Here is a 13062-nt window from a genome sequence, read left to right on the forward strand (position 1 = left end):
GAGACAGGCATTAGGTGACGCCTGCATGATTGGGACATTGATCTGTTCCTGGTCAGAAGCCAACTGATGCCCTGTCCGCCCACTCCTCAGCCTCCCGGAAAACCTTTCCTTCTCTCTCTCTGTCAGAACTGGGCACAGGGCACCCGCATTCCTAATTGTGAATCATCCATGTGAATCACTATACACAAGTGAGCCATAAATCACACGTGACTACAGCCTCACGCGAGTCTAACATGCATCTCTACACATGGCATAGGGGTCATAAACAACCCTCCTGTCACCTCCTGAAGTTGGTACCCCCCTCACCCCCAACCCGGCCCTGTGTGTCCCGGATCTATGGCACGGCGGAACTCAGTGCCTCTCCCTTGGAATGTGGCCGATCTGGGTACCGAAGTCGTCTCCGGGAGCACAGCATCTGAAGGCTTCATGTGGCATCCTTTTCTCTCCGCGGCCCACCCTTGGCTTTGGGGCGGTAGGCAGGGTCGGCCCAGGTACGTGGGGTGCCTGGGACCTAGGTCATCGGACTGGGAACAAACTTCTCCCAGAGGGAAGCCCTCTGCGGAAGCGCCCCCGCGCGGCCGTGCCGATGCCGCACCCACCCAGCTTCGGCGGCGCTTAGGCTCTAGCGTCCTAACACTTGCTGTGCTGAGGGGGGTCCGATAAAAAGCAATCACCGGTCACTGGCTTCACCAGCTTTCTCTCGGTTTCTTCTGGAGTCCCTTGCATACACACATAACTACAGTCACTTCGCTTCGCGAATGAATTTCGTCAATACAAAACTCTTATAGAAAGTAGAACAAAGTCTGAGGGAGAGCCCGGATAGCTCAGTCGGTAGAGCATCAGACTTTTAATCTGAGGGTCCAGGGTTCAAGTCCCTGTTCGGGCGGTTACTTTTTCTCTACTGGTTGGTGCACGACAATCTTTGGATTTTTCAGTACCGTAAATATTTGTATTCCTTCGAACATAACAGAGGAAAAGAATAAGGCAAGTTTGTTAGATGGTGTTAAGAGGAAACGAAATTAAAGTACTTCAGGGTTTTATTCAGAAGGCAGAAGGAATGACAGTGGAGTGAGAGCAGAGATGTTTTAGAGGAGTACATACCCGAGCCATACGTGTGAATTTAATTTTACTAGGAGCCACACATTAAAAAGAGTACAAAGAAATAGGTGAAATTATTTTTTGAAATTAATTTTAGTAAAATTTTATTTAACCCAATATAGTCTGTCTTATCATGTAATCAATATTTTAAAATTATTAAATTTAAACTTTTTTCATACTATCGTTTAATTACGGTGTGTATTTATAATTAAAGCACATTTAGATTCATATTTCAGGTGCTTGAAAGTGGTATTCATCTTATCCGACAACTCCGTTTATTTTGCTTCATCTCCTGAGAGTGGCAAAGTGGAAGCAGAGTAGGAAGTTTGATAATATATACATAGTCTCTGAAAAACAGTGGAACGTTGTTGGTTCCATGGTGTAATGGTTAGCACTCTGGACTCTGAATCCAGCGATCCGAGTTCAAATCTCGGTGGAACCTTTATATTTTCTTTTCACTCAATACCCGTGTGTTCTATTGTATTATTTATGAGTTTTGTGTATGATATTCTCTTATGTTCTGAAAGGATCTGAAAGAAAATTAAGCTGGTTCTTACCTTTTGAGCTTTCCAGACTAGATAATTCGAGCCTCTACCACGCCTTTAGGAGAATTTACAGAGAGTCACTTCAATATATAGCAAATTGTTTTGAATATTATCTTATGACATGTCAAAGCGGAGATCGATAATGGAGATCCGAGATTTTTTTTTAGAAGTTTCCATTTTGTATTAATTTGGGGCTGGGATGCAGACTTAAGTTCTGTCTGGAATACAAATTGGTGAGACCGCTACCAGGAGTTTTCATAAAACTAAATAAATTATATTCTACAAAAAACTTCCCCAATGGTGCTTTAAGCTAGAGAAAAACTCTGGTCTGGCAGCGGTGGGATTCGAACCCACGCCTCCGAAGAGACTGGAGCCTAAATCCAGCGCCTTAGACCGCTCGGCCACGCTACCTGCGTGGGGGACAGCCGTCCTCACAGTCCTCCTAAGAGACTAGAAGGAAGGGGGAGGTGGGAGGTGTGGCTCTACGAATGATTGCCCTAAATTGGCTGCTTTTCTTCTGAGAATTATGGAGATTCCTTCGGACAGCAAAGCAGCAGATGACAAAGCAGATAGACCAGAAAAAACAAAGGTACACAGAAATTAACAACAAAACAAGTTTATTCTTAGAGATGGGACCACATCCGGGAGTGGGGTGCGCCTGAACTAGAAGAATTCCCCAAACCTCCAGCGAGCTCCATACTCGCTCGTTGGCTCATATTCCGTCGCGCTGTTTCCTCCACCCTTGTGCGCCCTCACTCCCACTTCGCTCACACGCTTTGCGCACGCTACCTCTTCCATGGAGGCCTCTGAGGTCCAAACCGCGCGCTCCTGCCACGCCCCGCCCAATTCCCTCACAACCCTCCCCCTCCCCCCGCCCTCTTCCCATTCTAGTACCCGTAAGCCGTCAGACGCTGGCGCCCACCAGGTGGCTCTGTGGCGCAATGGATAGCGCATTGGACTTCTAGTGACGAAAGAGCGATTCAAAGGTTGTGGGTTCGAATCCCACCAGAGTCGATTTTATTTTATTGTTTTTTTTTTTCTTTTCCTCTTTATCCGGCTTTTTCTTAAAAGGCTCCCACCCTTCTCCCCCTACCCTATCTCAGTGTTTTTTAGCTGGTTTTAGTTTCCACCTCAGCCTCCGCTCTGCTCTCTTCTTTACTTACCTGTCTGCCCCGGGGCTCGGGCCGAGGAGAGCAGGACTGGGGGCGGGAAACAGAAGGGGAGGGAAAGTGGGCGTGGACGCCGAGATAAAGGCAGGCCCCTGGCTCGGGGACACACGGGGATTTGATAACCACTTTATTCCATGCACTAGGGACTCGGGAAGGGACTGGGGCTGGGCTGGGGGCAGAGGGTACAATCCTAGACGCCGGGGGGTGGGGGGCAGGGAGAAGGGACAGGAACCAAGGAAATATATATTTATATAGATACTCTAATATAAACCACATCTCACCCGCGCGCGGCGCCCGCGCGCCCCGCCGCCCTCCCCAGCACCTCACCCGGACGCCCGGGTCCCTCTGCTGCCCTCGGGCTGGAGTCTCTACCCCTCCCCCCAGCCCCCGCCCCCACCCCCCCCTCAAAGCTCAGGGCCAAGGTCTCCAGAAAGCGGGCGGCGGGGGCGGCGGGGCCTTGGGCGCCCCGTCTTGTCTGTGAGGCGGCGGCGGCGGCAGCAGTCCGGTGAGGGGGGCCGGCGCGCCGGAATCACCGGCTCGGGGGGAGCAGGGGGACGGGGACCGCGCGCAGCGCGGGCTGGGGGGGCCCTTGTGAACTGGGGGGCGCTGGTGGAGCGCGGGGCCGGGCGCTGGGGCGGCGGGGTCCAGCGGTAGGCGCGGCGCGGGGGGCCTGGGCTCTCCCGGTTCCGGCCGGGGCGGCTTGGGGCGCAGGTAACCGTGCAGCGCGGAGAAGAGCTGGGCGCGCGCGGCCGGGCTGGCGTCTTGCGCGAAGGCCGCCAAGCGGAGCAGGCACTCGCGGAATCCCGACAAGTAGCAGCTGGCGAGCGCCTCGGCGTCCTGGGCTGGGGATCGGGGAACCCCTGAAGGTGCGGCCGGCGGGAGGACCGGCGGGCCGGGCAGGGGGTCCCATCGGGGAAGAGGGAAGGGGCGGGGCGCAGAGATACCGAAGCCGGACAGGCGCAGAGACAGAGACAGGAAGCCACATGGACAGACAGAGGAAGAAAAGGAGGGAGACACAGAGACAGACACGCGCGGGTGTTATTATTAACCTCGCCTCGGAGCAGAGCCTGCCACTCCCCAAGCCCACCGTCCTCCGCAGGGTCCTCCCCGTCTACCCAGACCCGGGCCTCTGTGAAACCACCCGCTCCCTCCCTCCGCTGCCCCACCCCCGCGCTGTACCCGGGGGCTCCACCCGGCTTCGCTCCCTCAAGTAGCCCACGGCGAACTCCAGTATTTCTGCTTTCTCCAGCTTCGGGTTCCGGAGGTTCTACAGATGGGAGGGGAGGGCGCAGAGACAGAAAGGGGTGGGGAGAGAGGGGGAAAGTGGCAGGGGGAAGAAGGGAGGGGGATGCGGGAGCTGGGGGTGCCCCCGGATCGCGTTTGCGCGCGGACCGCAGAGTGCGCTACGGAACACCGAGTGGAGATGACCAAGAACGGTCCTGGCCCACCCTGAGACGAAACTGTCCAAACCGAGGGGATGAAACCAACCCATAGTGCGAGGAAGGGATTTGAACAGCAAACCTAGGGAGTGAAATTAACCACCCCGCTGCCTATCTTGGAGAGGGGTCGGAGGTAGGGGGGAGGAAGGAGAACTTACAGACCCAAAGATTGAAACTGACTGACCCTGGGAGTGAAATTTAGAGCCGGGTATTGAAACTTACAGACCCTAGGGGTAGCGATGAAGATCGCGTTCTGAGAACGGGAAAGGGGGCTGGGCTGGAATTCCAAGGTCCCTTGGGGCCAGGGTCTCCAAAGCAGCAAATGTCCCTACCCAAGTGGGAAGCCCTGGGACTCGAGGACGGAATGTTTAGGGTCCAGGTGATGGCAGAAGAACTGACCTGGTCCCGGGTCCGCTCCAGCAGCAGCAGCCTCAGTTCTTCCAGGCTGCGGTTGATGCGGTCCCGGCGCCGCTTCTCCACGAGCGGCTTCAGCATCTGCGACCAGCAGGAAAGGGAGAGCGGGGCCGACCCGACCGAGACTCAGCGCGGCCGCGGGGGCGTCGGGATCCCGCCGCTGGGATAGGCCGGCCTCCACCCCTTCCCCAAGACCCCAGAGAGCCTAGGGCCATGCCCATTCGATCCCTCTCCAATCCCCCTCCCAACGCCCCTGGAGTGAATTTCTGTAGCTCGCCTCCTCTCTCTCCCGGGTCTTCTGCTTTCTCCTCTCTCACTCTTGTCCTCCCTCCTCCCCTCTCTGTGTCTTTCTTCCTCCTCCTCCTCCTTTCTCTCTACGTCTCCGTCTCGTGCAGTCTTTCTCTGTCTCAGTGGAGAACTTTGGGGGCCCTCTTTGCGCCCAGACGCGTGGGCCGCAAGGTGCCGGGCTGAGCTGGCGGCCCTGAGTGTAGAAAGGGAGACACCCAGCGCGCCCGCGCCTCCTCCCCTCCCTCTAACCCGTGTGTGCGGTCACCCTTCTCCACTGGTTCTGAAGTCTTCCACCCGGGCTCGGGCCTCTGGAACCTTCTCTTACAAGGCTGCATTGGGCCAGCGCCCTCTCACAGCCCGCGTGGAGCGAGTGCCCATCCTCTCCGATTTTTGTTTCCACCCTCCTCCCTTAGCTCTGTGCTCCTCCTGCTTATTTTACTCAAATTCTGCCGCCGCCCTCCCCAAGCCCTCGAAGGCACAAGGTGTCAACTGCCATCACCCACACCCAGACCTCTGCCTCTACCGCCCACCCAGTTACAGCTCTGACGCTGCCCCTTCTCCATAGTTTGCAGCTTCCTCCCCAGCCCCTGGCTCCTCGGGTCCCCCCTTCCAGCCCCGCGTCTCCAGCCTCTTCCCTGACCCTCAGGGACCCTGTCCCCTCCTCAGTCCAGGACCTCTGCTCCCTCCCCGCCCTCCTCTCACCTTGGGGCCGTCCCTATTCTCGGCTCGATCCCGGGTGACCATCGCTCCTCCGGACCCTAGTGTGGACCGAGTCTCCGCTCTCCTTGAGCCTTATATCCCTCAGGCTCCGAGTAGGGGGGAGGTTAGGACCCGGGCCCGCCCCTTCAGGATCCCACAGGACTCGACCCTGGGCACGAGGCTCCCGGAAAGGGGAGGGGCACAAGGGAGAGGGTGAAAGGTGGAAATGGCCTGGGAGTGTGGGAAATGAGGGGCCGGTGCGGGACCGGCTGGTTTAAGGACCATAAGGCTGTATAATGAGGCGGGAACCTAGCTGAAGGGAAGTTATTAGAGGAAGAGGGAGTTGGAGTAATTTGGGGACAGAACTCAGGGAATTCAGAGTTCCCCCACCCCGCACCCGTTCACTATTTCAGTTTTCTTGGGAGCTCACTGTACCCCCACTAACACTGAAATAAAAAGTTAGCACCCCTCAGCCCCTAAGCTGGATCCTATACACCTTTCCCCCAAAGTCACCTCCTACTTGGGATAGAGAGTCACCTGAGTGTGCTGGCTGGATCTAATTCACCAGGGACTTTGGAGGTGGAAGAAGCTCTGTGCGATCTAAGTCAATCATATTCAGTTCCCCCAACATCTATGCACTCATTGTGACCACTGGGCACCTGTCTAGGCTGGTCTAGGCTACCCTTCATGCTGAGATATAGGCTGGAGGCCTGGTTTATTCCTGCAAGTTTCAGTGGGAAAGAGGATGTGTTATCAAGTAGTTATTTTAGAAGGACGGTGAAGTAGGTGCTCAGGGAAAGGGTCATCATCATGAGGGATGGCTAGACTGGGGCAGGGGGAAACCTCATGGAAGAGGTAGGGAGGCTTTGAAGCACCGGTGGAGAGCTCTTTCCAGTTAGAAGTATTTGATTAAAAACTAATCATAGGAGATTCAGGCCCAGGGCTGCCAGGTCATCACCTGACATAAGTGTGCTCCGGGGTTCTTCGCTCCTCCGAACCCCTCGTGATTATAGGGGAGCAAAGAGCAGGCAGTTTTCTTTAAAAGACAAAAACTGGAACAAAAAAAAGGGATCAACACCCACCTCAAACCAAGAGCATGACACAATGCGGAATGATGCCTGAGAAGGTAAAATCAGAGATTTAACGGGACGGCAAGAATACCAGGGACGGACACAAAACAGGGTTGCAGACTGAGTCAGAAGACAGCTTCGTAGTCAGAGACGGATGGGGCTCCTCCGAGCCCTCCCAGCTCCCGTCCACAACTTGGTTTTTTCACGGAGCCTGCCTTGGCAAAGTCCGAGCTAGAGGAGCGCAGACCTTGGGGAGGGCGCTCCCATTTGCAGTCAGGAAGCCCAGCACATGCCACCTCCCGCTACCTGAGCCAAATGGGAGCGCAGATGTATGGCCTCAGCAGCCCCCGCTGCCCCCCTCCTTGGGAACCTGGGCTCGGGTTGAGTTTTTGTCACCTGCACGCGAGGCTCGGGGCCCCGGGCAGTTCGCACCCGGGTGTGGGGCCGCCCCTGGCCATATGGGGCGACTTTATGGCCGGGTGACCGGATCCAGGCGGAAGGAAGGATGGCTCGGGGCTCCACCCACATCTACTATTGGGACTGTTCCTCTGCCTTGCCCCTGACTAGAAAGCTACTTGGAGATGGTCACCACGATGCTCTACAAGATAAGATAGATCCAGGAGATTCCAGGGTACGCTTGCATTGGTGGTTCAGTGGTAGAATTCTCGCCTGCCACGCGGGAGGCCCGGGTTCGATTCCCGGCCAATGCATCGGTTGTTTTTTTTTCCCTTTCCCCCCAAAGATGTCTGTATTTCTTGTTTAAGATTTTACTTTTTTACTCTGTGTCAAAGTATGAGGCTTTGGGTCGAGACCCTGATTCCGAACGTCCTCACACTTCCATCCTCCCAGCCTGGGATGGCTGTCCACACCCCTCCTTCTCCCCCCCCCTTTCCGCCCGCACCTCCACAGGCGTGACCCTGAGAAAGGACCGCGCGCTGGGATCCCTGCCCCGGGGGTCCTTTCGGCCCTCCGCGAGGGAGGCGCGAGGTCGTCCCTGCTCTCAAGCTCTAAGACTCTGGCTTTTCTTTCCTTTTCTCTTCCTCGCTCTTTCTCTTATTTTCTGTCCTCTGGAACCCGGTTTATTTTTCTAAGTCCACGGTCACGGCCTTTTCTTGTCCCGCCGTCTTTCAGCGTCTTTGTCTCCGTCTTTTTCACATTATTTCCTGGTCTCCTGACTTCTGCGCTGGGTCTCTCTGGGTCTTGCGTGGTCTCTGCAAGTCTGGCTCCGGGTCTCCCAGGTCTCTGGGATGGTCCCTGCAGTACTCCGTGGCTGCTCGGCCCTCTGCGCTCCCACGCTCCGGCCATCCCCTGGGAAGCTCGCTCACACCTCCAGGTTCCTGCCACTCCCCGCCCGCCCCTTCCCAGCCGCTTTGATCCCGCACGCGTCGGGTCAGCAGGTGGCCTGGCTCCCGCCGACTGCCGCGGCCACTTGTGAGTGAGGGCAGGGGGCCGGGTCCCTCGGACTCCTGACTCCTGTCTCCTTCAACTTCATCTGGGCTAGGCTCGAAGTCTTTCTTCTCCGCTTCTGGATTGTGTGAGCGACTGGGAATGCTCTCTTCTCAATTCTAAGCCATAACAGTGGCCCCTAGAAGGAAACTCTACAACAGTCTGAGTATTTGTATGTCTATGTGAGCAGCCCCTGTACTCAATTACGAAGCCTCTATTTCTGGAGGGCCTCTTGTGCACCAAGTGTTGTTAGGCATTGAGGGTACCTTGCAACTGGACTCTCCTGCTACTTACATTATGGTGGGGGTAGGGGAGACAGAAAATGACTAAGAAAACAGAAAGTAATATAAGATGGCTATGAGGGTGGGGGAGGGGCAGCCAGTCATGGCTATGACTTGAGAGTACAGGGCTAGTTTACTCTGGTGATCATCTAATAGGGAAACTTTTGTATTCTGTGACAACTTAATCACTAAAGGGATGTTGCCTATAAGCTTAAGTTACACATAATGGCCCATCTTTGGGAGCCCTGCCTCCCAGGTAATGAGCATTAAGTTAAAACACCTTTGTTTAGCTCCCAGGAAACATCCTGACCTGGCCTGCCTGTCAGCGCCTGCAGGAAGAAATTCACACAGTTCTGACCAGAACCAATAAATGTTTAACTTTATTTCTTCCCTTTTTTGGTATACAAGAAGCCTGAATTCTAACTCAGGCCAGATGGTTCTTTGAAACAGGAGTCCACCATCTCCTTGGTCTGCTGGCTCTCCAAGCAAAGTAGTTATTCCTCGCCCCCTAACAACTGTCTCTCATTTTCTCGGCTTGTAGCTACTACAAGCAGTGGGAGCTTGACTTGGTAAGCCAGTAAAGAACCTTGCTGATCATGGCCACCTGGGCCTGGTTGGGGAATCCTCCAGTAAGCTGCCAGGACCGCTTGTCTGGAGGATCTGCCCTTCAGAATTCCCTGGAATGGCATGGAGTGCCCTAGCGCTTGACAGCTGGATGGACATTTGAGAGCTAGCAGGCTCCATACTGTTGGGTAAGTCACTCTGGTGTCTACAGCCATAAACCTTATTTCCTCTTTCTTTGGGACTTTTTCTCTGCAATACGCCAATTTGTTTTGTATTTGAGTAAGTACCTTATTGGAGAGAGGCAAGTGTTGTTGAACTTTTACCTGGTTTGTGAACTGGTTCCTTAGTTTCTTTTTGTGTGCCATTTGTGGGGGTTTTTTGTCTTGTATTTCTGTATTTTGAAATGGGAGAAGGGACTTCTTCTTGGTAGTACAATGGTTAAGAATCTGCCTTGCAATTCAGGGGACACGGGTTTGATCCCCCGTTAGGACGACTTAGCAGCAGCAGCAGGGAGCTAGGATCCTACATGCCTTGGAGCAACTAAGCCCACTGGTGCACCACAACTACTGAAGCCGGTATGCTGCAATGAGTCTTAGTTGCAGTCAAAGGAATAAAATAAACAATTTTAAAACATAAAAATAAATGGGGAATGTTTCAGCTATCTCTAAAGAAAGTCCTCTGATGTACATTGTGGATAAATGATCTGATTACAGCAGAGAACTGAGAACTCATGAGTGTGAAGAATATATTTTACTGAAGCAATGCGTGGCCACAGTACCTGTTAGGATCTCTAAAAGGGGTTTAGGCACAGTTATCCTGGGCCCCTGTGCACCGAGTACTGCTACCCTTGCTGTGCTAATTATGTTATTTGCAGTCTGCTGTGTCATTCGTATATGTAAAACCCCAAGACCGAACTTGAGGCTCTGTTTAGGGTTTTCTGTTGTCCTTTGGGTTTTACATTTCATTTTGTTTGGTACTGTTTCTCCATTTACAACCAAATTAATTTTGTGATATTTAAAGCTTTTTACTGATATCAAATGGAAGAAAATAACAACGGGCGGGGGGGGGGGGGGCGGGGAGGCGGCGAATCTGTAGAACATTCCCAGAGAGAAGAGAAAGATTCCACAGGGTTCCTAAAATCAGCAGCAGCAAGGAGTGTTCTTGCCTGGAGAATCCCACTGATGGGGGAGCCTGGTGGGCTGCCATCTATGGGATCGCACAGAGTCGGACACGACTGAAGCGACTTAGCAGCAGCAGCAGCAGTAGCAGCAGCAAAGCAACAAGTCATCCTTTGGATAGTTAGAAATGATCAATTGCTATTTATGGTTTTATGGTGGCTATTCTGGGAAGAAGTAGGGAAGAATGATGAAATCCTTTATGTGTAAGCATTTGTGCTATTACATCAGGGAAAATAAGAAAAGGAAGGGAATGAGAGTGAGAATATGTTGTTTCAAACCTTATCTCCTAAAGCCAAGCAAGCTGTCTTAGAAATCCACTCCTTTTACCACCTTCTGTTCCTGCTACTGCTGCTAAGTCGCTTCAGTCGTGCCCGACTCTGTGCGACCCCATAGACGGCAGCCCACCAGGCTCCCCCGTCAGTGGGATTCTCCAGGCAAGAACACTGGAGTGGGGTGCCAATTCTTTCTCCAATGCATGAAAGTGAAAAGGGAAAGTGAAGTCGCTCAGTCGTGTCCGACTCTTATCGACCCCATGGACTGCAGCCTACCAGGCTCTTCCATCCATGGGATTTTCCAAGCAAGAGTACTGGAGTGGGGTGCCATTGCCTTCTCCGCCTTCTGTTCCTACCTAGCCCCAATTCCTGACTGGGGCTCAGGACTTCCCCTCCTCATAGGGATCAATTAGGAAATCCTGTGTGTGCAACCCACTCCAGTATTCTTGCCTGGAGAATCGAATGGACAGAGGAGCCTGGCAGGCTGCAGTCCATAAGATCACACAGAGTCAGACAACTGAAGTGACCTAGGATGCACACAGGTATGTGTTAGTTTCTGGGGCACAGGGACTTGGTCTGGTAATATAAGACCCAACAGGGCACCCAGTTTGGGCCAGAAGCCACCCCTGGGGCAGGACGATTTCTCTTAGGTTATCTCATAGCAGGTCTGCAAATGACCAGCTGGCCGGGCTTCTCAGACTTGTTTAATTGGAAAGATGGAAACCCTCCTTCATAGGGAGGATCTGCTATGCACACTTGACCCCTGAACCAAACTGGAACCCCAGTGAGAGGAGAAGGGCCTTATGAGAGCACCACTTACTAGTGCATCTAGACAGGGCCTTGCAAAGGAAAACCAAAGAAAAGAGTCTGAACAAAATTCAAGAAATTCAGCAAAACAAATGAAAGCCTTTCTGAATTTTTGGAAAGGATTTATCAGGCTTACAAACATAATACTATGCAGATCCCGAGGCCCCTGAAATATTAGAATGGTAAAGTGCCTCGGATATTAGGAGAAAGTTGCAGAGATGAACTGGGGCATGAAATGAACCCTTCTCAATTGATAGATGTTTCTTTTACACTGTTTAACAAGGAGTGCATGCTTCGGCAGCACATATACTAAAATTAGAATGATATAGATAATATTAGCATGGCCCCTGTGCAAAAGGATGACAGGCAAATTCAATGAATTTTTTTTACTATACTTCAATAATTTTTTTTCTTTTTTAAGAAAAGAATAAACTGGGACTTCCCTGGTGGTCCAGTGGCTAAGATTCCTCATTCCCAGTGCAGGCAACCCGGGTTCAATCCATAGTCAGGGAACTAGATCCCACAAGCTACAACTAAAGATCGCTTGTGCCACAACTAAGACCTAGTACAGCCAAATAAACAAATTTTTTTTAAAAAAGAATGAATCTAATGAAGCAACCAACAAACAACTAATCTCAAAAATATACAAGCAACTCCTACAGCTCAACTCCAGAAAAATAAACGACCCAATCAAAAAATGGGCCAAAGAACTAAATAGACATTTCTCCAAAGAAGACATACAGATGGCTAACAAACACATGAAAAGATGCTCAACATCACTCATTATCAGAGAAATGCAAATCAAAATCACTATGAGGTACCATTTCACACCAGTCAGAATGGCTGCGATCCAAAAGTCTACAAATAATAAATGCTGGAGAGGGTGTGGAGAAAAGGGAACCCTCTTACACTGTTGGTGGGAATGCAAACTAGTACAGCCACTATGGAGAACAGTGTGGAGATTCCTTAAAAAACTGGAAATAGAACTGCCTTATGATCCAGCAATTCCACTTCTGGGCATACACACTGAGGAAACCAGAAGGGAAAGAGACACGTGTACCCCAATGTTCATCACAGCACTGTTTATAATAGCCAGGACATGGAAGCAACCTAGATGTCCATCAGCAGATGAATGGCTAAGAAAGCTGTGGTACATATACACAATGGAGTATTACTCAGCCATTAAAAAGAATACATTTGAATCAGTTCTAATGAGGTGGATGAAACTGGAGCCAATTATACAGAGTGAAGTAAGCCAGAAGGAAAAACATAAATACAGTATACTAACGCATATATATGGAATTTAGAAAGATGGTAACAATAACCCGGTGTACGAGACAGCAAAAGAGACACTGATGTATAGAACAGTCTTATGGACTCTGTGGGAGAGGGAGAGGGTGGGAAGATTTGGGAGAATGGCATTGAAACATGTAAAATATCATGTAAGAAACGAGTTGCCAGTCCAGGTTCTATGCACGATACTGGATGCTTGGGGCTAGTGCACTGGGATGACCCAGAGAGATGGTATGGGGAGGGAGGAGGGAGGAGGGTTCAGGATGGGGAACACATGTATACCTGTGGCGGATTCATTTTGATATTTGGCAAAACTAATACAATTATGTTAAGTTTAAAAATAAAATAAAATTAGAAAAAAAAAAAAGAATGAATCAAGCAAGCTCATTGCTGGAGGGGAGAGTGCTGCAGCTCCTTTAAGGAGAAAAAAGGTATGAAATGTTCATTTTGGAGAATAGGAAAGCAAAGCTTCTAGGATAGAATAGGATTTCGAGGCAAG

At 51.7% G+C, this 13062-nt stretch overlaps 1 protein-coding gene and 6 non-coding genes across 8 annotated transcripts; 5 read left to right on the top strand and 2 right to left on the bottom strand.

Annotated features, from left to right (window-relative positions):
- Positions 1 to 27: 27 nt before the first annotated feature.
- Positions 28 to 8080, bottom strand: HES7 (hes family bHLH transcription factor 7). 2 transcript variants are annotated; one of them, XM_061389699.1, is made up of 4 exons: positions 5656 to 8080; positions 4651 to 4746; positions 3992 to 4079; positions 28 to 3654 (listed from the first exon to the last, which is right to left on the bottom strand). In XM_061389699.1, exons 1-4 carry the CDS (start codon positions 5695 to 5697, stop codon positions 3224 to 3226), a joined length of 657 nt encoding a protein of 218 aa, XP_061245683.1. In that variant the 5' UTR covers positions 5698 to 8080; the 3' UTR covers positions 28 to 3223. The 2 variants fall into 2 exon arrangements, with proteins under 2 accessions (XP_061245683.1, XP_061245681.1); XM_061389697.1 differs by having other exon boundaries at positions 28 to 3672.
- TRNAK-UUU (transfer RNA lysine (anticodon UUU)) lies at positions 814 to 886 on the top strand. Its single transcript has one exon. It is a non-coding gene; the product is annotated as a tRNA-Lys (tRNA).
- TRNAQ-CUG (transfer RNA glutamine (anticodon CUG)) lies at positions 1469 to 1540 on the top strand. Its single transcript has one exon. It is a non-coding gene; the product is annotated as a tRNA-Gln (tRNA).
- Positions 1973 to 2054, bottom strand: TRNAL-UAG (transfer RNA leucine (anticodon UAG)). Its single transcript has one exon. It is a non-coding gene; the product is annotated as a tRNA-Leu (tRNA).
- Positions 2571 to 2657, top strand: TRNAR-UCU (transfer RNA arginine (anticodon UCU)). The gene is given in 2 exon segments: positions 2571 to 2607; positions 2622 to 2657. It is a non-coding gene; the product is annotated as a tRNA-Arg (tRNA).
- TRNAG-GCC (transfer RNA glycine (anticodon GCC)) lies at positions 7362 to 7432 on the top strand. Its single transcript has one exon. It is a non-coding gene; the product is annotated as a tRNA-Gly (tRNA).
- Positions 8081 to 11555: 3475 nt separating the features above from the next.
- LOC133233100 (U6 spliceosomal RNA) lies at positions 11556 to 11665 on the top strand. The gene has a single exon (XR_009731580.1). It is a non-coding gene; the product is annotated as a U6 spliceosomal RNA (small nuclear RNA).
- Positions 11666 to 13062: the final 1397 nt, after the last annotated feature.

Source organism: Bos javanicus, chromosome 19 (assembly GCF_032452875.1).
Source record: "Bos javanicus breed banteng chromosome 19, ARS-OSU_banteng_1.0, whole genome shotgun sequence".
Lineage (NCBI taxonomy): Eukaryota > Metazoa > Chordata > Mammalia > Artiodactyla > Bovidae > Bos > Bos javanicus.